This window comes from Spermophilus citellus, assembly GCF_964194105.1.
Source record: "Spermophilus citellus genome assembly, chromosome: 3".
Lineage (NCBI taxonomy): Eukaryota > Metazoa > Chordata > Mammalia > Rodentia > Sciuridae > Spermophilus > Spermophilus citellus.
Window position 1 is genome coordinate 149,438,209 of NC_138184.1, and position 23,819 is coordinate 149,462,027.

At 41.4% G+C, this 23,819-nt stretch overlaps 1 protein-coding gene across 2 annotated transcripts in view; it reads left to right on the forward strand.

Annotated features, from left to right (window-relative positions):
* The window catches only part of RAPGEF5 (Rap guanine nucleotide exchange factor 5), a 236,705-nt gene that overhangs the window by 147,217 nt on the left and 65,669 nt on the right, over positions 1-23,819 (forward strand). For both annotated transcript variants that reach the window (XM_081285924.1, XM_081285925.1), the window contains exons 10-11: positions 17,211-17,329; positions 17,791-17,879. In XM_081285924.1, the coding sequence (XP_081142050.1) occupies positions 17,211-17,329; positions 17,791-17,879 (208 nt within the window). The remainder of the gene's footprint in view (positions 1-17,210; positions 17,330-17,790; positions 17,880-23,819) is intronic.

The following is a 23,819-nucleotide window of genomic DNA, read 5'->3' on the forward strand; positions in this document are numbered from 1 at the left end:
ACCTACTTGAATGCCAGATCCGTGTGCACAGAATCCTTTAATGACTTGTTGAACTATTAAATGCCACTTCCATTGTACCTTGGCAAGCACATATGACCTTTATCTCTATTTTAAGTGGATCCCATTTCCGTAAATCTGAGATTCCTGTCCTTTGGTATTACTCAGAATCTTGGCATAGAGAGGAGATTAGCCCAGACCTGAGAAGATTTACCACACCCTGGAAAAATCCTCATTAATAAAGATCAGAGTGGCCCTGAGTATGTTCAGCATCTGCAGCTGCTATGTCCTTCTGCCCCACCCGCTGTGGTTTGCCATTTTTACATCTTCACTCAGACTTCATTTATGTTCCACATCCAGCTAGTCCAGAACCTTTTGCAGTGAGAAAGTGTCATGTCGGGCCCACGGGGGCCCACACCCAAGTCTTAAGACTGCTTCAGTCCTTCTGAGTAGCAGGATGGCAAGCTGCAGGCTTCTCAGCCTGGGGGACCCTATGCAGGAAAGAAGAGTTGGGTAGCATAGGCCTGAGGAAGTCCCAGAAGGAATGGAAGCATTGCCTACCTAAAGTGGTGAGCCAGACACCAGGGAATTTGGTCACTTGTGTTTTTGCACTCAGGTTTTCAGAGAGAGGCCAGCACCCTGATGACTGGCCCAGACACTTAGTTTTGCCACCATTAGCACCTTGCTTCAGAGTTTTGTGCTTTAGCTCATAGAGATGATTAGAAAAAATCACACCGTGTGAAGACAGTAGCAGCCAAGTAGCTGTGTAGCTTGCTACCACCAGCAGCAGTTATTACTTTTTAAATTTTTTTATTTGTTCTTGTTAGTTATACATGACAGTAGAATGTATTTTGACAAATCATACCTACATGGGATATACCTTCCCATTTTTGTGATTGTACATGATGTGGAGTTACACTGGTCGTGTATTCATATATGAACACAGAAAAGTTATGTCCAATTCATTCTACTGTCTTTCCTATTCCCATCCTCCCTTCCTTACCCCCACGTCCCCTTGTCCAATCTGGTGAATCTCCACTCCCCAACGTCCCCCACCTATTGTGAGTCAGCATCCACATATCACAGAGAACATTCAGCCTTTGGATTTTGGGGATTGGCTTATTTCACTTAGCATAATAATCTCCTGTTCCCTCCATTTACTGGCAAATGCCATAATTTTATTCTTCTTTATGGCTGAGTAATATTCCATTGTGTATATGTACCATATCTTCCTTATCCATTTGTCTGTTAAATGGTACCTCAGTTGATTCCATAGCTTGGCTATTGTGAATTGAGCTGTTGTGAACATTGATGTGGCCGTGTCACTATAGTATGCTGATTTAAATCCTTTGGGTATGTGCCCAGGAGTGGGATAACTGGCAGCAGTCATTTCTACAATGCTTAAAATTGGTGTTGTTGAAGACCTGCCTGATTTTTAGTGTTCTACAACTGTCTTTTTTTTCCCCATGCATACTGCAAGTTTTTTAGGGACTTAAATTAATTTTATTCATTGAGAGAAGCATTTGCTGAACACCTGTGACCCAGGCATCCTACAAAACAGAACAGAGACAGAAATAAACAAAATGAGGTGTGAGCCCCAAAGACACTACCACTTAGGGAGAAGGATGGGAAGACAGAGGAGGGTAAAGAAGACAATAAGCCGACAAAAGAAAGGGCTGGGAGGGGCTTCCAGAAGGGAGAAAAAAGTCTACTTTGAATAAGGTTTTAATTTCCAGAAAATTACTTCCTCACATTCCTGGGAAGTATTTGCTAAATTAAGCATCATCTTTTACTTCCTGGGTGATTATCTGGTCAGAATACAAATCAGAAATGGCAAAGATCATAAACCTCAAATCTAAAGAAAGTCACGGGTTATTGGAGTTTACCATGCCCCACCCCTCATATCCTAGCTACAAAATATGTTTTCCCACCTCTCAAAAATTGATTGTTTTACATAGTCTTTGACCTATTTTATTGAATGAGCTTGTTCTAAAAACAAGCTTCATCTGAAAGATGTTATAGGTGTGTTCAGTAATCCAGAATAAGGGATCAGGCCCCTTGCTGGGATTTTTAGCACATTTCTGCTACAGATTTGTTGTTGTTATTGTTGCTGTTTCAAAAGTTTTACTAATGGAAAAAGTAATATATGCCTTTCTAAGAGAATGTAGAAATAATAGGAAGCTGTGTTAGAGCATGCAAAGAAAAAGTGGTAAGCCCCAATTCCCCCTCACTTGCCTCCTGTCCCCAATATTTGCAACATGAGGCTTTCCTCAAGATTTCATAGCATGCTTTATCTGCCACCCTTCTTCCACTTGGGGGCAAATGTGTTTTTCAAATTTTGTTCTTATTAATGATTGGTCATGCCCAACTCTAAAAAAAAAAAAACCAACTCTCTACCAAAGTGTATATTCTTAAGAATAAATTCCTATCCGTGTAATTACAGGTATGAATCATGTTAATCTCTTTTATGTTTTTGCCCAGCTACTTTCCATTAAAGCATGGGCTGCTTTTGCTTACCTCAGCAATACATGAAAGCACTTGCCCTCACCTTCACCTCACTGAGTGTCACACCTTTTAATAGAAGAAACTCAGTATCTTTATCAGGTTGATGGGGGAGAGGGAAAATTTACTTGTCTTTTCTATTGAAGTTGAATATTTGCAACTATATCAATCTATATTTCTTTCACCTATGAATAATCTATTTACACACTTTTTTCCATTAGGAGTTTTCTCCTTGTTTTAGATAAGTTCCTCACATACAAAAGGTAACAAAATTTTGTCATATTTATTATATAGTTTTCCCCAGTTTGTTCCTGTTTACTTAGTTATTTTTATTCACATGAGTTAAACTGTTCATTCTTTTTTTATTATTTAAAAAAAGCCTTTAAAATTAGACAGCTCTTCCCCATTTTGTGACCAGATACTCAATATTATTTATTTTTAAATTTCTACTAGAATTATTCTTTTTGCTCAGGTCTTCTGTATAACTAAGATTTTTTTTTCATAATGATAAAGTAAGATTTGTTGGTTACCTATTACATGCACAATTTTTAATCAGTTAATTTATTATTTTGTTATTAGGAGTTTTAAAAATTCCATTTTAGGCGTGGGGATATAGCTCAAGTCAGTGGTAGAGTGCTTGCTTTGCATGCACAAGGCCCTAAATTCAATCCTCAGCACCACCAATAAAAAAAAAGTCCATTTTTTCTCAGTTTAAATACGTTACATATAGATTTAGTGAGATGTTTTACTTTTCTGAGCTTCAATTTTTTTATTAATTAAATTGGAATATTAGAGATCTAAGATTTCTTCTGACTCTAAAATCCTTTTTTTACCTTAAAGGCTCCCCTCCACAAATTCAGCAGCCTCTATGCCTTTGAGTGTTGAACTTTTTTGGAGGGAAATGTCACCATTTTCTAATGGATACCAGTTGGAAGCTTCGAGTAACTTTTTTTTTTTTTTAATTCTAATTGAATATGCCTATCATTGCCAAGAATCATTCTGTTCTCTTATGTTCCCAAAATATTCCTATGGATAGAACTTCTAAAAATGTATTCTTTGTGAAATGGTGTTGATATGGGACAGATGGCTAATCTAACATATCCAGCTAGAACCGTCTCTGTTATCAGGGTATTAAAGCCATATTTTAAGTCAAGTTGTTAAATATTTGGAATTGTTTTGTTGAGTTCAGAATGTCCTGAAGAGGGAAGAGATCTGAAACTCCCAGATCTTGGCAAACTGAAAAAGCAGTAGATCTTAATTGCCTTGAACTCTTGGAACTAACAAGAAATGGCCTCGTTATTGCTATTGGCTGGGTGCCTTACTTGACCACTACCCACAGCATAACTTCAAACCACAGTTATTAGAAAATGCTAATTTATATTTTTTATGTGTCACTCTATTCTATGAAGAATTCACTCTATGAGCATGGTCCCTGTGTTTCATTCGATCTTTTATGTCCCCTAAGTCTGGCACTAGGCTTTCAGCATGTGTGGAACTGGATTTGGTAGAGATAGCAATTGTGGATGGTGGGAAATATTTCCCAATTTCAAGCATTAGAGTCAAATTTTTGTCTTATTTTAACTTTCTTTCTTCTGTTTTATCTCCTGATTTTGTTTGTTTGCTTGTTTGACTTTCAAATCGTTGTAGCACTATTTCATTGCATGTTAAATTCTCTTAACCCATTTTAATACCAACTGTCTGTAATTGTGCGATGCACTAGGAGGGACACATTGTTTTTTCTTTCTACCAGTCTTGTTTCCAACTGTGCAATGAAGTTTCTGAGATGTTTACCACAGATATTTAAAGGCAAGCCTCTATAAAAACACCCAGGAATGTACAAAACATGAAAAAAAAAAAAAAGCAAGTGTTTGCTTACGATGCCTCATATCTCTTTGCACCCATCCCATGTAATCTAGCAGTTGCTATGGTAACTAGGAATTTTTCATTCCATAACTTGCATGCACTCTGGGGCTGTCCTTTCATTCCTTCTTTGCCGTCTGAAGTTACATACACATGTGCATGAACACACACACACACACCCACACACAAAGCATATCCTCATGCACACATATGAAAGATTTGGAAAGAGTTCCTTGCCTGAATTATTTATATTTTTTAAGTGAATTGCTTTATACTTTCTTTACTTTTCTCTTAAGTTTGAAGAGTACTTCTGCTGGATCTGTTCAGAGTTAAGAAACACACACACATTATTTTTCAAATAATTTCACTTTCTGAATTAGGTCTTCACTTAATCAGGAGGCATCAAATGCAGCTGAGCTTCAGATCCTATGAGAGGAATTTGAAAGAAGAAGCCAAAGCCATAGGGCTAGCCAGTTAGTGCAATACCTTCATATAGGCCTGTATCGGGCTGAACGCCTGTACACACCTTGTTTGTGTGTGTGTACAAAGCAGTGCCCTCACTTGCCCTTTGGCCCAGGCTGCATGATTCTAGGGATGCTGATGATCCCTGGTTCTAGCAAGCAGGTGGTTTATGACTCAAAATTCTTGAAGATTTCTCAGCTCAGCTGACCCATCACATATTCCCTGGGACCTACTAAAACAAGCAGGACAAATGGATGCGACTCATGAGTCTCAGCAGAAAGAAACAGCCATCGTATCTGCAACATAGAAGCAGCAGACAATAGCAGAGCTCCAGCTTCCTCTCCTCCAGTGACTATGGCTGATGTCAGGCCCTACTTAGTTCTCTCCTGTTCCTGATTGAATTATGCTGACACCAAAGGAGGTGGGTGCTCCCTTGCAAATCATCAGTAACCCCACCCAGAGACAAAGGACTCCAAAGTTGTTAACAAACTCTTGACAGAGGCAGAGACATCTGCTCTCTAAGTCTCCCTTCTGTTAGATTTTGGTCTCTGGAGGTGTATCCTTCTTGGCAGTTGAGATGTGAGTTGAGGGGTATGGTGACTGCCAGAGAAAATCAATTTTGCCTTCCCATTAAAGTGATCCATTTCATCATTGCCAGTCCTCCTCTAGCAGAAGGGTATGGAACCTCTTTTCCTCCAGGTTCAATGAGCTCTGTAATTAACTCCTATGATTCTGTCGGTGGAACAGTAGCTTCTACTGAAAATGAAAAAAAGGGTTGACAATATTATTTGTTTCCTAAATTTGGATGATATTTACATACACACATACATGGACAAAAGTATAGCAAGGCCCTGATACTAATTCAATTTTGTAACACTTGGGTGTTACCATACTTAAATGGCTTATCATTACAATATACCTGTGTGTTTTTCTGCATCCTATTATTGAGGGCTTTCTCTATGTCTAGCACTTGACTGAATCTATAAAGGAGGTATTATATCACAAGTAAGAAAACTGATGCTCAAAAAGATTAAGCATCTTCACCAAGACTATCCAGCTAATATTTGGCCAGTCTAGGATTGAACGCAGGACCCAGGCAGGTCTATCTTGGTTTTGTTTGATATCAGTTGAATTTTATTTGGACCATAATTTCTTTGAAGGAATGTCATTATCTGAATTCAATTTTTATGCTGTTAAGAATTGTTATTACCCATGAAAGAGAGAGAAATGAAGAATGGGCTTTGGTGGAAAGAATCCTGGTAAGGCATGTAGATTGTTAACAAATTAGATTTATGTAGTCATAGTCATTGGTGATCGAATAGTAGCTGAGTTGGGACTACAGTAAGTCTTCTTTTTCTTTTTTTTTAATGCCTAAAAATCCCTTGAGACAGATTACATTCCAGATAATGCTTTGAAAACTGGGGAGTATATTTTTTTCCCAGAAACATAGTTAAATGATAGTTGCCAGGATTTGACTCAAGACAAGACAACCCCTATCATCCATCCGTACTTTAGTACAGTTTGAGAACCTGTCTGTAGCTATGAATCTGACTCTTCTCTTAGGACCTGCCTCTCCTTGGGTGAGAAGTGGCTCAAAAGACCCTGGGGTCAAAAATCAAGCTCTGTTTCTGCTCTGGGAGAGGTTTTTCCATGGCTCAGACTCCTCCTGGATCAGACTTTGGAGTGCCAGTTCCTGGACCCAGGGCCTCTAGATCTTGTCCTTTTTGTTCTAGCTTGAGTTTCTCTTTCTGTCCTTACATGTTCTCTGGAATAAGTTTCTGGAGCTGGACCTCTGCCTCCTGTTCTTTGCAACCTCTCTGTCCTTGATCTTGGGCTACCTAGTTTACAGTGTCCATCCACTTCTCCTTTACACACCAGGCCACTCATTCATTTAGTGGGCACTTGCTCTCAGTGTAGGATGAAACAGAAAACTAAACAGGTCCCCGTCCCCATGCAACTAACATCAGAGTGGAACTGGCCCTGCCATTTGTCCTCCCTCTTCTCCATCCCCACTCCCAAATCTGGCCAGCAACCAAGAACATTTATATTACAACTAGAAGACTTGCTGGAAAAGATTTAATAAAATTTAAGCTTTTATGATTAAAAAATTAACATCTGTGTGATTGAACACCTGCTTTCAAAGGTCACATGGGAAGAGTGGAGGATGAAGCAAGCTGCAGGCACTGCATTGTAGTGCCGCCATTAGATAAGCAAGAGTTAGGACAGTAAGGCCTGAGGGAATTGGACTAAGTTAAATATGGAAATGCTAATATACCCTGCCCCAAAGTTTTTAGATGTTTTCCTGACAACAGGAAAATGGACATGACCCGTATGGTGTAGTCTAAATTAGAAAGTTAACCCAGCTTCTTGGAGACTCTGGAATGTGAAGCAGGACAGTTTGTCTCCATTGCATCTTCTCCTCCATTCTCACCTATGTGCTGTGCCTGTGGGAGTGAGTCCTGACCCCTAGGGTTGTGTCACCCCCATCTCTTGCCCTCTAGCTTGCATGGGACTCATTCCATGGAAGACACAGACTGTACAGCAAGAGTGGCAGGAAGAGGGTCCAGAGTGCTTCCCACTCTGTCCAACTTCCTCCTGCATTTCTGGCAGTGACTGCAAGCCCTGTTTGGTGCAGCTCACTTACACCTCCAGCTTCTAAAGGATCCTGTACTCTCTCTTACCTCTACTTGGCCCTTTCAGCCTAGTGGTAGTTAGCGCTCCCTCTTTGCTAGCCCATGATTTTCTTACCATTTTTGCTTAGTTTTCTCAAATCTGCCCCTGCTTCTGTAAATAGCTTCTCCATTGAACACTTCCTGCTAGTATCCAGGATGATCCATCAAGCTAGTACAGCATGTTGAAATATCTTTGTGATAAAAAGACATTGACTTTGTATTTCAAGATACTGTACTTTATCCCCGTCTCTTCTGCTTTACTGTTACAGCAGGTTTGCTAGCTGAAGTAGACCCAGCATCAAGTTCCTGAGCTTGCTCTTGTTTTAGGATTCTTAAACAAATTGTTTATATGATGTAATTCTTAGAGGCAACAGGATGCAAAGCAGTTCTTCCTTAGAAGCTAAAAGCTTACTATCCAGACATGTTTACTGGTTTTCTGTGTTTGGTCAAGTTCCACAGTAAATTTGTGTTTGCTTTCACACCTGTGAAAGTCAGACTTCGCCTAGGTTCTGTACATTTGAGGATGGTGAATTCTATTAGTCCCATTAGCCTTCACTTTGAGTTATTAATTTTAATATGCATGGTATAAAAATAAAGAACTAATTATTTCTTAATTACCCTCCTTCTGCTAGGGTAACCTATACAAAGATGGATTTGTTAGGCCAGCACCTTTGGTCTTGTAGTCTTAATGGCTTACCTTGACACACATCTGCTTACTTAATTTTTCTTTTAACCAGTTGTATCTTGCCAGCAATGTTCCTTTGTCCTTTTGTGTTTAATTCTGGTTTTCCATGAGAAAAAGAATCAGGAGATACATTGTCAGCAAATTCTGTGAATGTTGGTCTCAAAATTCTTTTTGGCCAGAGATTCCCCCCCCTCCCCAGATAAGTATTCCAATTCTGCTGTACCCGCATTTACAGCACAAAATAGATGCGGGCATTGGTGGTTTGGTTTGCTAAGCTATGCTCTAATTTCCATAGTACAAGATGGGAAGTGATACCTAACTGCCAAATCACTCGCCTTCTTCCTATTTAGGACAGCCAATCCTTGGGGCTTCTGTGAGAAAAGCAGAATCAAGACAGATGAATTTTGTAGAACTTTAGCAATGGAAAGGATGCCGAGCCTAGCCCTCGTTCTCAATCCAGAATCATCTGCACTTGTTCTGTGATACTGTTGACAGGCTCTGCTTCAGCTTGAGAGATGGCTCATTCCTCTTTTGTTCTGAGTGCTTTCTTACATCGAGTCCCAATCAGCTTGCATTATCTTGCCACCCACCAGTGGAAAATTACCTTTCTGGAACATCCTGAGTAATTCCAAGATTCCCTCTCCCAGAAGGCAAGATAGCTCAGCGAATGGAAATAACCTACTATCTACTATCGGTCATTCTTCTGATCTCATCTGTCTAAGACATTCCAGCTCCCCAACTAAACTCCCTGGTGGCTGCTCAGACCCCCTGGTGGCTGCTTGGTGTAGAGTTCTCAGTATCTCAGTCAGCAAATCCCTGTGTCCTAGGGCTCCTGTCTGCTTGTCTCTGTTCTCTCTCTCTCTCTCTCTCTCTCTCTCTCTCTCTCTCTCTCTCTCTCTCGCAAAATTTGCATAATATAAAACTAATCATTTTTAAAGTATACTGTCAGTTTCTGTCTAGTTCTTGAGCCCACTAGGCCTAAGGCGGCATCTGTATTGGGAGCCCTGCCTCTATCACACTTACCTACTTGTCTCTGGGTCTCAAGTTTATGAACATAGATGGCCCTAGATATGTGGCAGTTACACACACAGTCCTTGCCATGTGTAACTTTCTGCCTTGGTCCCCTGCCTGGGTCCCTGTCAGCCCTTCCTTTTCCCCTTGCTGTGTCTTAGGCTCTGCCTGACCTTAGCTGATTGAGCTGTGCCCCCCAGTACCATGCTCAGCCCTTGTTGACCCTCTTCTCTTCAAATTCAATCCCCTAGATGGTGTTCCCATACCAGACAGGCCATTCTGAATGCCAAACTGACTCACCAGGTCCTTGATACTCCTGACCGCCAACACAGGTTATCTGTCTTTGGCTATTAGCATCAGAGCTAATTAAAGCCACTATGACATCAGTGATATATAATAAAGAGCACTGATCACCTTAAGGGACATCAATGGTTCTAGTTATAGGCACTGGAAAACAACTTGTCACTGGGGTACACCTCAGCCTCACCACCTTTCTGCTCTGTGACCTGTCACAACTATGTTCACAAACTTGGAACATAGTTCTAGAACTTGTGCAACCTGTATAACTTCTATTTTTTTTTTCTTTCCATTTTTGGAGTGCTGGGGATTAGACCCAGGCCCTCACACATGTCAGGCAAATGCTCTACCACTGAGTTACATCCGGAGCCCTTTTTTAAAATTTAATTTTGAGGCTTGTCTTGCTAAATTACCTAGGCTGGCCTCAAACTTGTGATCTTCCCAACTAGCTAGGATTATAGGCACGTGCCACTGCACTTGCCATTGTATGATTTCTTGATTAATGTTGTCCCTGAATTAAATTCTTCTCAATGTTTTTTATTTGAAAGGTTTTCTCATGCTGCCTGAATTAGACAGGTGATTTTGAAGCAGTGGATCCCATGAGGAGTGTTACGGATCCTGGTTAGGGGAGAATAGAGCAGGAAGGGGAGATCAGAGGCACAAAAGACAGACTTTGCCCAATTCACAATTTAGCTTGCAGTTTGATGGTTCATAGCCACCCGTTTGTTTTGTTCACATGTCGTATAAGGGATGGCACCATTTAGTAATGCCTTCCTAGCATTGCGTTAGTTGCCTGACCTCTTAAATGTCAGTGGCAGGGTTGCTCAGTTTGCTAGAACTTCAAGTACGAGTGGCCTTGGAGCCCTGAGACCAAGTTGTGCCTTCTAGAGAGGATCCACCTTCTTCGCTCTTCTGCTCCCTCACTGATTTGTATGTTCAGTGAATCTTCGTCAAGTGACTGTCATTGATTTAGAAAGAGAAATGGAGAGCACAGTTCCTGCCTTCAAGATGTCCTTGTGTAATAAAGAAGACAAAGAGAAACCCTGACATTCCATCTGCATAGAGGGGGTTAGAAACTTAGATAAGGTGATAAATGCATGAGCTCTGAACATGGTTCCTTTGGAAATTCATAGACTTCAGCACTGAGAACTCTGGATTCTGCCTGGGAAAATGAGACCACACATAAAAACCCTATATATTTTCAGAGGATTCTCTGAGTCCTTGAAGCCCATCCATGAACCCCAGCTTAGGACCCTTGTAAAGTATATGCTCATAAAGTAGCAGGGACATGCTGCCCTGGAGAATGCCAGTAGCCGCCTCACAGGATGACTTGGGAAAGGAGTCTTTCCATTTTCTCTGAAAACAGAAAATCAAGCAAGTAGTTGTGACAATTCCTGCAGGAATGAGAAATCCCTCCATGATCACTTTTCTTGGTAGTGCTAGTGATATGTGAAAGTGAATACAGTCAGAAGCTTGACTCAGGACAGCACAGGCTAGGACCTGCTAAACCACAAGCATCAAGTTTTCATCTTACCTTTTTTTTTAAAAAAAAAGTCAGTATTTTTATGACTCTATAGGTATTTTCTTCCTAAAAAATAAGTCTGTTGTTCATGTGAATAAATGAAAGAAACAAATTACAAGTTTGATTTAGGAGTATAAAAGCTGGTCATGATCATGGAAGTTAATCTGAGTCAGAGGAAGGCACTGGTTCCATTATGCATTTGGAATTCATAGGCAGGATGGCAGCATAACCAAAGAGAAAATAAATCAGAGCCGTTCATCCAAAGAATGGAACAAAGATGAGGACCAGGGAAAACTTGGAAGTTTCGTCTGTTTTCATGCTCCTGATGGACCCTGTTCAGAGTTCTGGGGTTCTGTGAGCAAATGGCTTTCCCTGCTTTCAGCTGAGGGCACCTGTTTATCTTTGTGCTTCCTCTTTGCCCACCTTCCCACTCATCTCAAATAATGACCCTATAGGCAAAGCTGTGAAGGATCCATCTGGCCAGTTGTTGAGTTCCTTGTTCCTCCTACCATCCCCTCAAGAGATTAGGGACAAGAACTGGTTTCTACAGATCTACAGGCCAAAGAGTGTGTTGGAAGGAGGGGCATGTACACACCAGGGCTCAGCACCATGGGCAGAGGCAAGAAAGAACATTGTGCTCCTGTGATTCCGGGACCATTCCCCACTTCACCCTGGATGTCATTATCACACCTACCACAGCTCCTCCTCCCTTGAGCTAGGTGCCATTTTACCCCCGGATGTTCTCCCACTGTCCTGGGTAGTTTTGTTGTCTGGCTCCTACCTCACCATCTCCAGCCCCATTCCTGGCCATCACTGACAGGAATGTTCTGTGTGTAGCTCTCATCGCCATGACATGGGAATGTGTTTTATGCTTAACACAATAATTGCTGTCTTCATTATCACTGCATACCAATGGCAGGGCAGTCTCTGGTACCTTGTCAATGCCCTCCAGCTAAAGACCACCAGAAACACATCTGCAGTTGGGTTTATTGCTTGTTGGAGTGAGGATCTTGACCCTCAAACAGGGGGAGCCATGGGGCATCTCAGTAGGAGGGTGCTAGAAGAAAGCACTTGTAAGATTTGGGTGTGTATTAGGTGAGCCTGGGAACCCTTAAGGAAGTGAGATTTTGCTCTGACTAGATGCTATTAAGAAGCAGGGATAACTTTAGGACTGAATATGGTACTCAATCTTACCCTCCCCTTGGAGGGCAGAGTAGGGCAAAGCTACAGCTGTCACCGAAAAAAGAACAGTCACTCACATTATTTGGCCTTTTGAGTATATTGTGGGATGGACCATGTTCATGCTTGTCTGTGTTCAGATATGATTGCTGAGTGGCTGTGTTTTTGTCCTGTGTCCCATCATGGTCACATAGTCGTTTAGTCTGGTGTTGATTCTCTACTAAGTCACTTACAACAGAAAACCAAGCCCTAACTACTAGTGCCAGGCCAGCTTCCAGCTGTCAGGATCTGAAAATATAGGGAAAAAAACACAAAAGGTTTTTTTTCCCCTATTCTCTCACTCAGCAACCTACCCAGACTTATGACCAAATATGTGGGAGTTTTCCCCATACTCCAAGCAGGGATTCTGCAGTAAACACCAGCTCATGGATGTCCTGCAATGCAGCTGGGTTCTGACACTGTGTACCTAGAGACAGCATCAGATCCCACAGGTTGAGAGCCGAGTCCTCCAAGTGAGTCCTCTCAGGCTGCCCCCTATTTTTGATGCCAGTTACAAGCTTCAGGATGCTTGTGCTTCTGACCTATTGGCTATAAACTGGGGTTCCTGTAATCCCCTCACTGGATTCAATTAATTTTCTAGAGTGGCTCATATAAATCAGGAGAACATGCTTACTAGTTTGTTGTAAAGGAACTTTTAAAGAATATGAATGAGCAGTCAGGTGAAAAGATGCACAGGACAAGGTCTGGAAGGGTCCCCAGCACAGGAGCATCCTCCCCTGTGGAGTTGAGATGCACCACCTTCCTGGAATATGGGTAAATTTCTGTTTGCCTTCCTAGAAGCCCCTTGAACTTGGTCCTTCTGTGGTTTTCTGGAGGCTTCGTTAAGTAGGTATAATTAATTAAGTCATTGACCATTGATGACCAACTCCATCTTCAGCCCTTCCCCTCCTCTGAGGTGGAGGCTGTGGCTGTGAGTCCCAGCCCTCTGAGTTGGTGGTTGGTGCCCTTGGCAAACAGCCCCCCATGGTGCTGTTATTTAGGGACTTTCCCAAATGTACCTCGTTAACATAAACTCTGGAAGTATTTTAGAGCTGCTTTTGGAACCAAGGACAAAAGGCCACCAAATACTTTAATAAAAGATATTCTCAGTGCTGCCCTCAAACAGGAAATTATAAAGGTGAACAGGAGCTGTAAGTCAGAAACCATGGAAAAGATTCAAGATATATGTATCTCACAGGGCGGTTCCTTTCTTCCTCTTCACCACTCAGATCTGCTCTACTTCAGGCATTGACTCCTCAAGGTCTTCACTGAAGCCCCCGTGAGGAGTGGTCACCAGCCCCTCAGAGTTCACAACTCAACAACACTTTCCGCAGCCAGACAGAGGCCCTGTGGTGATGAGGTCTTTCCCTGAAGTGCTCCAGCCCCTCCATCATCTCTCCCTCTCCTTCACCAGTCCAGGGTGGCCCCTCCATCTGTTTTCCTCCCAGGCTCCTGAGCTCTTAAAGCAGAAAGTCATCAAACCAGGGTTTGTAGCCTCAGCAGTCTGCAAAGCTGCATGGCAATCCTTTTTTTATAACTAGTTTATCCCTTGTTACGCTCCCTGAAGCCACTGTTCCAGTAATGTCCTCTTCAGGCCACCAATTTCACCTCACCCCTTTTAGAAGATGCCTCAGTTCCCACTCTACTAAGAGGATAGGGGCCATCTCATGCTATCAACCTCAGCTTCCTTATTCCTTAACCTACATCCTCAGCTTTCCAAAAGGAAGACATCTGTCCCTTTTCTAGCCTGATCCTCCACTTGTGTTCCTCATTCTGTCAGCTCTTCCCTCTGTCCCCTTCCCACCTCAGTGCTTTCCCCATCTGCACCACCCCCTTTCCTCCATAATGAAACCCCCCAGAGGCTGTTCCACCTATGTTCCCATCCTCCTTGTTCACTCTGCCTTAACACTTGCTCTTCTCCCTCTTGACTTAAAGGGATCCCCTCCTCACCTTTTCTTAGGTTAACTGTCTTGGCCAACTTTACAAGGTCAGGCAATCTTTTTCCTTACTGACTTGTCTTGGTTTTGTTCTTTGTAGTCTCAAAAACAAGAGGTTTTCCCTGGGACTCTGATATTCTCCCCCTTTGCTCTTCACCTCGCTCTCTTTTTTCTTCTAACTGCCTACTAAACATCTCCCACATGGTGTCTTATCAGTACTAAAACATCAGCTGTCTGAAACAGACTGCTCAGTCTTCCCATAAGCAATCTTCTGCACATCTTTTTCCCATTTGGTGGCGTTCCCATTCTCTTGATCACCATAGTTATTTTCAACTGCTAAATCCTGAGGGTTCTACCTTTTCCTTTTTTCTTGCAATTGGAAACATTCTAGTGTGCTCACCAAACTATGCTTAGGTTGTCATGGAGCATATTAACTTAGTTAAGAACAGGGTACTTTTCTTACTCATCTTGGCCTGCCACATGGTATCCATCACCCTGGATGTCCTATCCAAAGGAGGCCCTTTCTATTTGTTGACTTAATGACTGTCAATTAAGTGGGGTTTTCTTTTTTTGTTTAGTTTGGGTTTTTGTTTATTTGTTTGGTACTGGGGATTGAAGCCGGGGGAACTGAAATGCATCCCCAGTCCTTTTTGTATTTTTTATTTTGAAACAGGCTCTTACTAAGCTGCTGAGGCTGGCCTCAAACTTGCAATCCTCTTGCCTCAGTCTCCCAAGTTGCTGGGATTACAGGGGTACACTACCACACCTGACTCCGTTAAGTGTTTTAACATTTTTCTTACATTTCATGAAGTATTTGTCATTGAACATATTTTCCATGATAGTTCTCTTAGTACTTTTACTCTTAACCAAGCAAGCACCAGAATAGAATTTCATATCCAGAACCTCAATTATGGTACTTCTGCCCTTTTTCAACATGAGAAAATTTTTAAGGGTATATGGGTCGTTAGCATTCATTTAACTTTCCTTCCTCAGAGCCCGACATAATGCATAGGATTATTATGTTTTCATGGCAATTTTTTTATAACCTACATCTCCCTTCATTCATTGATTTTTCTGCTTTTTCTCTTCTTTATTTTTAACAGGTTTTCAAAATAGAACCTATTACAATGACATAAGGTGCTATTGATAGTACATCAGTCTGATTCAGCTAATGCCCTGCCTAGTAGAGTATGGCTGCTGTGCACAGCCGTGTAATACACGTCTGTTGCACAGACATTAGAGAAGCCCTCCCATCCATATGTATGCACGTGGCCCGCGGAAGTTAATAATGCCATATATCACATGCGTGTAGAATGTAAAATGTACTTCGGAATGACAGCAGTCATATAAAATGAATATTGGCTCACGACTAGAGGAAACCCAGGGAAAGATTTTTATCCTTTCAAATCACACAATTATTTGTCCGTGGGTCTTAGTATCCCAGACCTTCATTCCCTTTTTTTTTTTTTTTTTTTTTTCCTTTCTGGTCAATATATGCCCTTCTCTCTAGCCACTTTATTTTACTTCAGCCACATGGATAACAAAAGAACTGCTTCAGAGAAATGAAAGATAGCAATTACACATTGGTATTCATGTTACGGGAGTCACACTGGCGTCCTCAGGGAGTTGAACAATGAATATCCAACATTAATTGCCACAGAAACTGTGCGTCTGACCTTGCTGAAATGTAATACATCAGTTTTACATAGTAAAATTATTTTCCACTAAAAGATTTTCAAAGAATCATCATAAAATTAAACTACTGTTTAGAATGACCAATACTGATTGTTTTTAAGAAAATCTGGGAGGATTTAAATGACTGGATCACTGCATTTCCTAAAAATCAGAATACCAGGAGTTAAAATCACAATCTTATTGACTTGATTGGTAATTATGACAAGATTAGTGCCTTTCTATTCTTATGAAAGGTGAATAAATCATTGGCATCCCTGATTGGCCTATAGAAACAATTAATAAGGTAAAATGGATATGGCACTTTCTGGCCATCAGGGGTGGGGATAACCTCCTTTAGGTTTGTACCTAATTAATAGGATTTTTCTGTCAATAGCAGAAACATGCTAAAAATCTTAACCCATGTTCAAAAGGTGGCATAATTTTTAAGGTGAAACCTACATACTTTTACCTTTTTCTCAAATCATCAAAAGTATAGAAGTTAGGTTTTCTTACATACATGTTATGATTCTCTGTCCTGGGCTATCTTATCCTTCCTGGGTATTGCACATTGGGAGTTTCACACTAAACCCTCTGGAAGTGTTCATCGCTCAGAGTTGTGTCCACACTGCTGGGTCAGCAGGGAGCGTCCTCTGCAACTGAGCCACGTCAGCGGGCCACACTGGCTCTGGGCTGTGGAAGCTGTGTGTGCAGAAATGAATGATGGTTCAGCCTTCTCTCCTTTTAAAAAGGGACTGAGGTGAAGAAAGTCAGTGCAGCCACCCATGACATCCAAATTTCAGCCTCGATAAGATTCTAACTAGAGATCCATTTTTGCTTTTATGCTGGCAAAACAAGCACATGATAAATTTGAAGACCATCTCGAGTCTGGGGAGGGAGGGGGGACTATCTGAATGATTGAATGGGTAGTTTTCAAGTAAGGCTGTGCTCATTCTTTAGTGTTTAAATAATGTATATTTTTATATGATTTCCACGATTTTTTAAAGAGTGTTTAAAAACATTAACCAGGTAAAAGAGAAGTCATATGCAGTTAGTATGTTGTGCTCTTTTAAACTTTGAATTTTGTGTTCTCTAATTCAAATTGTTCAGATAGTTTAAATGAACTCTTTGAATCCCAACTTTCACCCTACCTATTTCTTTTAAGGTATTTGTGTCTCTCTACTGCTTTACGTTTCTATGGAACTTGAGTCTGGATTCTGTATATTAGAGGGAGACTCTTGGCCCTACTCCTGATTTATTCCAAATCTTTAAAGAAATGGTGCTGTAAAGCTAGCACATGCAACTCTAGTTAGCTCCTTCTTAATTTTCTCTTCTTCTTTCTCTCTCCCATCCATCACTCCTGTCCACAATTAAAGCAAGATGATGAAGTGACGACTGTTCAGGTTAAAGAGCAAGACCAGACCGTCCTGCTGCTGAGGAAAGTGCGCTGCTGTGGCCCTGCCCCCACCGCTGGGAGTGCGGAGAGCGATTGGAGGTGAGAGTTTCCCCTGCAGCCGCGCAGGCACGCGCTCCCAGTTTCCTTCTCTGCTGCCTTCCCTTCCCCTCGCTCCATCTCACTCGCTCTCTGCCTCCTCTACCCTCCCTCCCTCTCTTTTCTCTCCGCCTCTTGCCTCTCCAGTTCTAGCTGACTGCAGAGCTCTTAGCAGCCAGATGGACTCAGTTCCCAGTGAAAGGACAGGGATGGCAAGATCTTTTAGCATTTAGGGGATGCCTTTGTTAGTAACCGTTCACAATGGGCAGCTCCCGGCTGAGAGTCTTTGACCCTCATCTAGAGAGGAAAGATTCAGCGGTGCTCTCAGACCGAGAGCTGCCCTTGCCTACCTTCGATGTGCCTTATTTCAAATACATCGACGAAGAGGATGAGGATGATGAATGGAGCAGCCGCTCGCAGTCTTCCACCGAGGATGACTCAGTGGACTCTCTGCTCTCTGACAGATACGTGGTGGTGTCCGGAACCCCAGAGAAGATCTTGGAGCACCTTTTGAATGACTTGCACCTGGAGGAAGTCCAGGACAAAGAAACAGGTAAAGCAAGGGGTGTCTCCTGCTTCCAGACTTGCAGGAAGCTGCTGATGCCCTTGTCAGTATCCTTAGGGGCGAGGCTCCCACTGTTGGCTGAAACCAGGTGGGATGAAATAGCATATGCTTTGTGTGCCTCCCCCTTTGCCCTGTGCTGTTTTGTTTAAATCCAGTAAATGGACACATGTAGTTAGTTCCCAAGCAGCTGCCTGGGAAGTAACTGTACAAAGAAAATGATATGAAGGCGGATGTTCTTATTTCTTTGGTAATTTTTACTAAATCTCACCTAAAGGCAACTGGCAAAAGGCCAGTGTTCTATAGCCCTTGTGCAGTGGAAAGAAATACAAGGGGAGGAAGGTTAGCAGACATTTACCTGGTATGTAGGAGATGCTGAGCTGGGGGCAGCAGCTTCCCTGCTGAAATGTCAACAATTACTGCAACTACTCAGCAGCTATATGCTCAGCAGCAACTTCTGCTTTTTTTTCCAAGTGGTTTACAAACTGCTGCTCAGAGCAAGCCCTGGGGTGCAGAAAATGATACTCAGCTTTCCAGACTAGAAACTATAATTCACTAGAGCCTTATTGATCAGACTTGTCCTTTTTTATTCGACCTGAGAGAAAAATACCCATTTAGCTTTTTCATCCATGCACTTTTGAAAACACTACTAGTCCATTTATAAAATGATTTACCCATAATTTCCTTTATCAGGGCAGAGAGAGCACTTGCTTCTCTGATGCAGAATTTGCAATTTGTTCCAGCCTGGAGCAATTATTCCAGTGAATGGGACTCTGGTGTTGGCCTGAATTTTACAACTTGATCCCCTCACTAAAATGCACTTTTTGTGGCTACCATAGCACCTGTGACACCCATACTTTGCAAAACTGATTGCATCAAGAAAAGAGAGCTGCAGGTTGTATTAGTACAGAATATCTACTTAGGTTTTTATCATGCAGAAGGGATGGTAAAATACAGTCTCCTTGAATCCCTGTAGTTTTTTTGTTTTGTGGAAGGGAAGAGGGTTACTGAGGATTGAACCCTGGGCCTAGACAAGCACTCTTACCACTGAGATACCTCCCCAGTCCTATTTTTTTATTTTGAAACAAGGTGTTATTGTGTTGTCCAGGCTGGCCTCAATATTGAGATACTCCTGCCTCAGCCTCCTGAGTACAGCAAAGACTGTAGTTGTGTGCACCATGTCCAGCATCAATAGTTTTGTTTGAACATGAGTGATGGCTAGATCTATATTACATTACAAAGGTCAATAAGAGAAGCAATGTGTGAAATATGTGAATGGGTTTTTAAAAAAAGCAAGTGATTCAATCACGTATCCTACGATAATGTTATTGTCAATTTCAAAATTCAAATGAATATTTGGCATTTAATTGGGAAAATCAATAGTTCTCCCTTATATACAATAAAATAAGCTAAAAGAAAAGTATTGTTGTGGCACTTTCTGGGTTGTTTTGTATGTCTGCACATTAATATTTCATGCATTTAAGCACTATTCCCATGTTCTGCTTCATCAGGCACAATTATCATGGAACTGGGCATACTTTCCCACATAATGATTGCCAGACTACTTTACACAGGTGGTTTGCACTTAAAAGGCAGGAAGTTGCCTGTCATGGAAAGAGAACAGTATACTTTAAATGTGGTAGAGCTTTGGAGGTATTGGATGCTTTCTGCTGCTTAGTATCATAAGCATAGAAATTATTTAATTTGAATTCTTTTTTTCTTACTACTTGTCATTAGTTTGTGTTCTCTCTCTCCACCCCACCTTGCCCATTTCTTTGAGATGCTAAAGATGGAAACCAGGGCCTGGTGCAAGTTAGACAGATGCTCTACCACTGAGCTGTACCCTCAGCCCATCCTCTTTACTTTTGAGAAAAATGGCCCAGGTGCTCACTAACAGGTTGGCCATTTAACAGGGAATGACTTATCACCTTTATTACTGTTACTAATGCCAGCAATTGCTTCCTGTTGGGAATGGGGATGCACATGGTGTCTAGTGATTTTTATTCTCAATTATACCAACCCTGAGGTCAAATATTTCACTTTGGCCACCTGCACACAAAGCAGAGGATCAGGACTCAGTGATTTGACCCACACAGCCCTGACCTAAGTAGAGCAGGAGGGGGCTAGTCAGGGTCAGCCCCACCTGATTGCTGCTCATTTCCTTAGACGTTGAGGAGTAGACACACATGAAACTTCAGTTTTATAGAGACATTGGAGAGTAAAAATAATAGCAACTTTCCTCCCATCAAAGGAGAATTTGATAAAAAGGAAAAAGTCAACTTTGGAGAGAGTTATGTGCATAGAAAAGGGACACCTAAGTGGAAGTCTCATGTAGCTTTTCAAAACTTCAAGCCTACAGCTTGGAGAAAATACAACTGAAAAGCTATCATGTAGCTTTTTGTTGATAAAATTTTAGAAAACAAAACAAATTTTGCATGTACATTGAAGAAAAGTGCTTATTCATTTGCAGTAGTTAGAATACTAAATGAATGGTATATTTCAAGTCATTGAGGCCCCTTGCCATTGACTGAGGTGAGTTCTAGTTCTTTATCTTGGAGGTGGCCGGCAGGCTCATTATCAGAGGCCTGTGTGTGCAAGAGCCTAATCGAGCTGCATAAACCATATGGAAGACAGATGGAGGGAAACGAGAAGGGGCTGCAATAAAAGCCTGCAGCAGCATTTTTATGTTCCTGAGTGCCCCTTTTAGTGAGGTAGAGCCATATGGGGCCAGGGGAGCCATATGGTGGCCCCTCCACATGGCCCCGGTGGCAATGAGGAGGAAAGTATACATGGGAAGAAATAAATGGTCCTAGAAGCTGGGATGAGCCTGTTCTGGATTCTTACATTCCAACATTCCTGTACCCACCAGAGACTGGGGAAGACAACCAAGAAAGAGATGTTATTTTCCCTTCTCTTTCCTATAAAAGGCACTTAGTTGTGAAAATGTAGGCCCAGACCCCAATAGAGGAGGTCTTCTATGCTCACACAGGACAATTGATATTAATATGCAAGTAGAAAAGTTTACTGAATTGAATGGAATCAAAAGATGCATGCCAGACTTTTGAGATAAAGCGTTTATTTTATTGCTACTTGAATTGAGAATAGAATAGAAACAATTCAATAATTCATACAGTACTCTACCGCCAAATCAAGCTAAGTTTTAAAGGCAAAAATTGTTATAGGGATGCTGAAAAGCAGCCTACTAATGACTTTTATAAATGATTTGCATCCACCTACCATACCTACTTTCAAGCCTATCTGCAGACTTTGCCTTCTTGGTAGTACCAGGCACAGGGAGTCCTCCAGGGATACCTGTGGAATGATGAGTGAGCAAGTCCCTCTAAACTCTTAAATAGAAAAAAGGAGAATGCTGGTAGGGAACAGGTAAACCAGCCAAGCATTTAGATCTTCCTTTGCAACCAACTTTGAAATCTCCTTTCGTCTAGTACTTTCTCTTCTGTTTACTCATTTAGCAATAATACTTACAAATAGCAAACAGCACTAAAATTCTTTATAATCTAAACTTTTGAGCATTTTTTTCCTTTCTACCATATAGTTCTTCATTTTTTTTTGAAATGGAAAAACTGAAACTGACCATTAGATATTTATTTGTGAATGTGGAAAGTGATTGAAGCTGTTGTCAAAGATTTCCCTTTTCTTTCAGGGTTCAGGTTCTGACTTGAAACATTTTAGATTGTTAGAGAAAAATGAAGCAGTTTCTGCAGCTCTGTGTTTTATCTTCTCAGAAATAGGGCAGGCATCATCGGGCACTCTCAGCCCACGAGAATTACAGGGAAGGCAAGACTGAAAAAAAAAAACAACCCAGGGAGCTGTGAGTAGAGGGGCTGCAGGGAGGAAGGTACCTGATGAGAACTAGCCAGCTCTTCCAGGAGGTCCCAGTGGTGTCCCCCTTGACACCTTTTCCCTTCCCTGGAGAGGATAAGTATGTGTGGCTTAGAAATGCTTCTGTAGAAAATAATGAGTTCTGTTTTAAAGCAGGGGGGAAGCTGTATCTGATTGATTATAGAAAATTGATTGATATTAGAAAAACCTTAATATTGATCTTTCTTTTTGAGTATGTGTTGTGATGAGTCTGCCTTAGGAAAAACACAAGACAAAATGTTATTTTCCATTTCTTATTCTCATTTTCTAATTCCTTACTCATCTTTTCAAAGAAAATGCACTTATGATGATAGGCTTCCAAGGAAAACAAGAAAGCAGAGTGAACAAGATAGTCAGAATAGGGAAAGCCTGTGACTGGTTCTCATTAAGCCTGACCTGATTTCTTTAAGGTATGGCTGCTTTTTTTTTTTTAAATCATTCTGTATATTCTATATTCTATTAACGTGTCCTGGTGTAGACATGTCTGCACAATCTGCCTTGATTGTTCCATGGGTGCCTCAGTGTTGGTGGTTCACTTTTAGCAGCAAGTAGTAGGTAGAGCATGTAGTTCAAGAAGCGAATCCCTCCCTGTTCCTTTAAGGCTGTAGTTCTGTGGCAGGGCCTCCTTTATAGTATGGAAGTGTCTCCCTTGATGGGGAGAGTCCAGAAGTTTTTGGTGGTCAACCTGGAGGCTTTTTTTGAGCTTTGCACTGGCAGAATTTTGAATAAAGGTAAAACAGATGCCTCATTTTCTCTTAACATTTTATCTCCACCCCTGATAGCACCAGGCCCATAATAAGCCCTTGATATGTGGTTTTTATGGGAGAAAATTATGAATGCTTTTCTTCTGATTGTTGGAAAGTTAGAACACAATTTAAGTGATCTCTTTCCTTGCTTGACTTTTAGGATGGAACAGAGCTTCCTCACTCAGGTCATGAAACCATTATAACCCTGTAACAGTAGTCCCTGTTGCAGGACTAAAACTGTTTGAGGGTAGGTAGATAAAATTTTAGGTAATGGTAAGTCTTTCTATGGTCTTATGCAATTGATACATATTTTAAATTGTCTTGTATTTATATATTTTCTTTTTATTTTATACCCTCCCCCAAGATGCTGGGGACTGAGCTGAGGGCCTCGTGCATGCTAGGCAGTGGCTCTACCGCTGAGCAATACCTCCATTCCCTTTTGTTTTTATTTATATCATCATATAACAAACTGACCTGTGTAGCTATCTGTGGCTGCACATGAGCATCACCAGGGCACTTTTAAACAAATCCCAATATCCAAAGATTCTGACTCAGTGGGCTTGAGTAGGGCCCAAGTCTTCGTAGCTTTGACAGCTTCCCAGGTGATGCTAACATGGGACCAGGTTTGAAACCCTCTAAAATAGAACATTGACTGTATATGTTTCACTTCCATCTTTTAAAACACCTACAGTAGGTTTCTAATGTTTTTACATGTACCCTTGCCTCTAAGAGTTAGGGCCATGATTTTTTCTCTCCTTCTCCCCCTTCCAATCCCCTCTCCAGGACTCCATGTCCAGCAGCATGTCTACTGGTCCCTGGAATCTCTGCATTCTGAAAAGTTTGCAATTCACAAACTGCACTGCTTGTCCTTCTACTATAGTAGTTTTGAGGAAAGGACAAAACTAGAGGCCACACAGCTGTTTGGCTTCTCAGCTCTTGGAATGAGGTGATGATTTAGTGAATGCAACCCATTTGGACTTTACAAGGGTTCCGTTGCCCTACAGAAATCACTGGGTGGCCCTTTGGTCTCATGGCCAAGAATGCTTACTTCTCTTGGAAATAATGTTTCAAGAAAGGAGCAAACACATATAAACAGAGTAGAAAAGGGACTGAAATGAGCTTCTAAAGCTGAGAGTCCCAGATCTGTGCTCCATTAATAAACCAGCCTAAGACCTCAAGCAAGACATAAGTGAAATGATCTCTGAGGTGTCTTTCATCACTAAGACTCTTGGCTTCAAAGGGTTCTGTGCCCTCTTTTTTTTTTTTTTTTTTTTTTTTTGCTTCAAAATATGTCAGAAAGCCA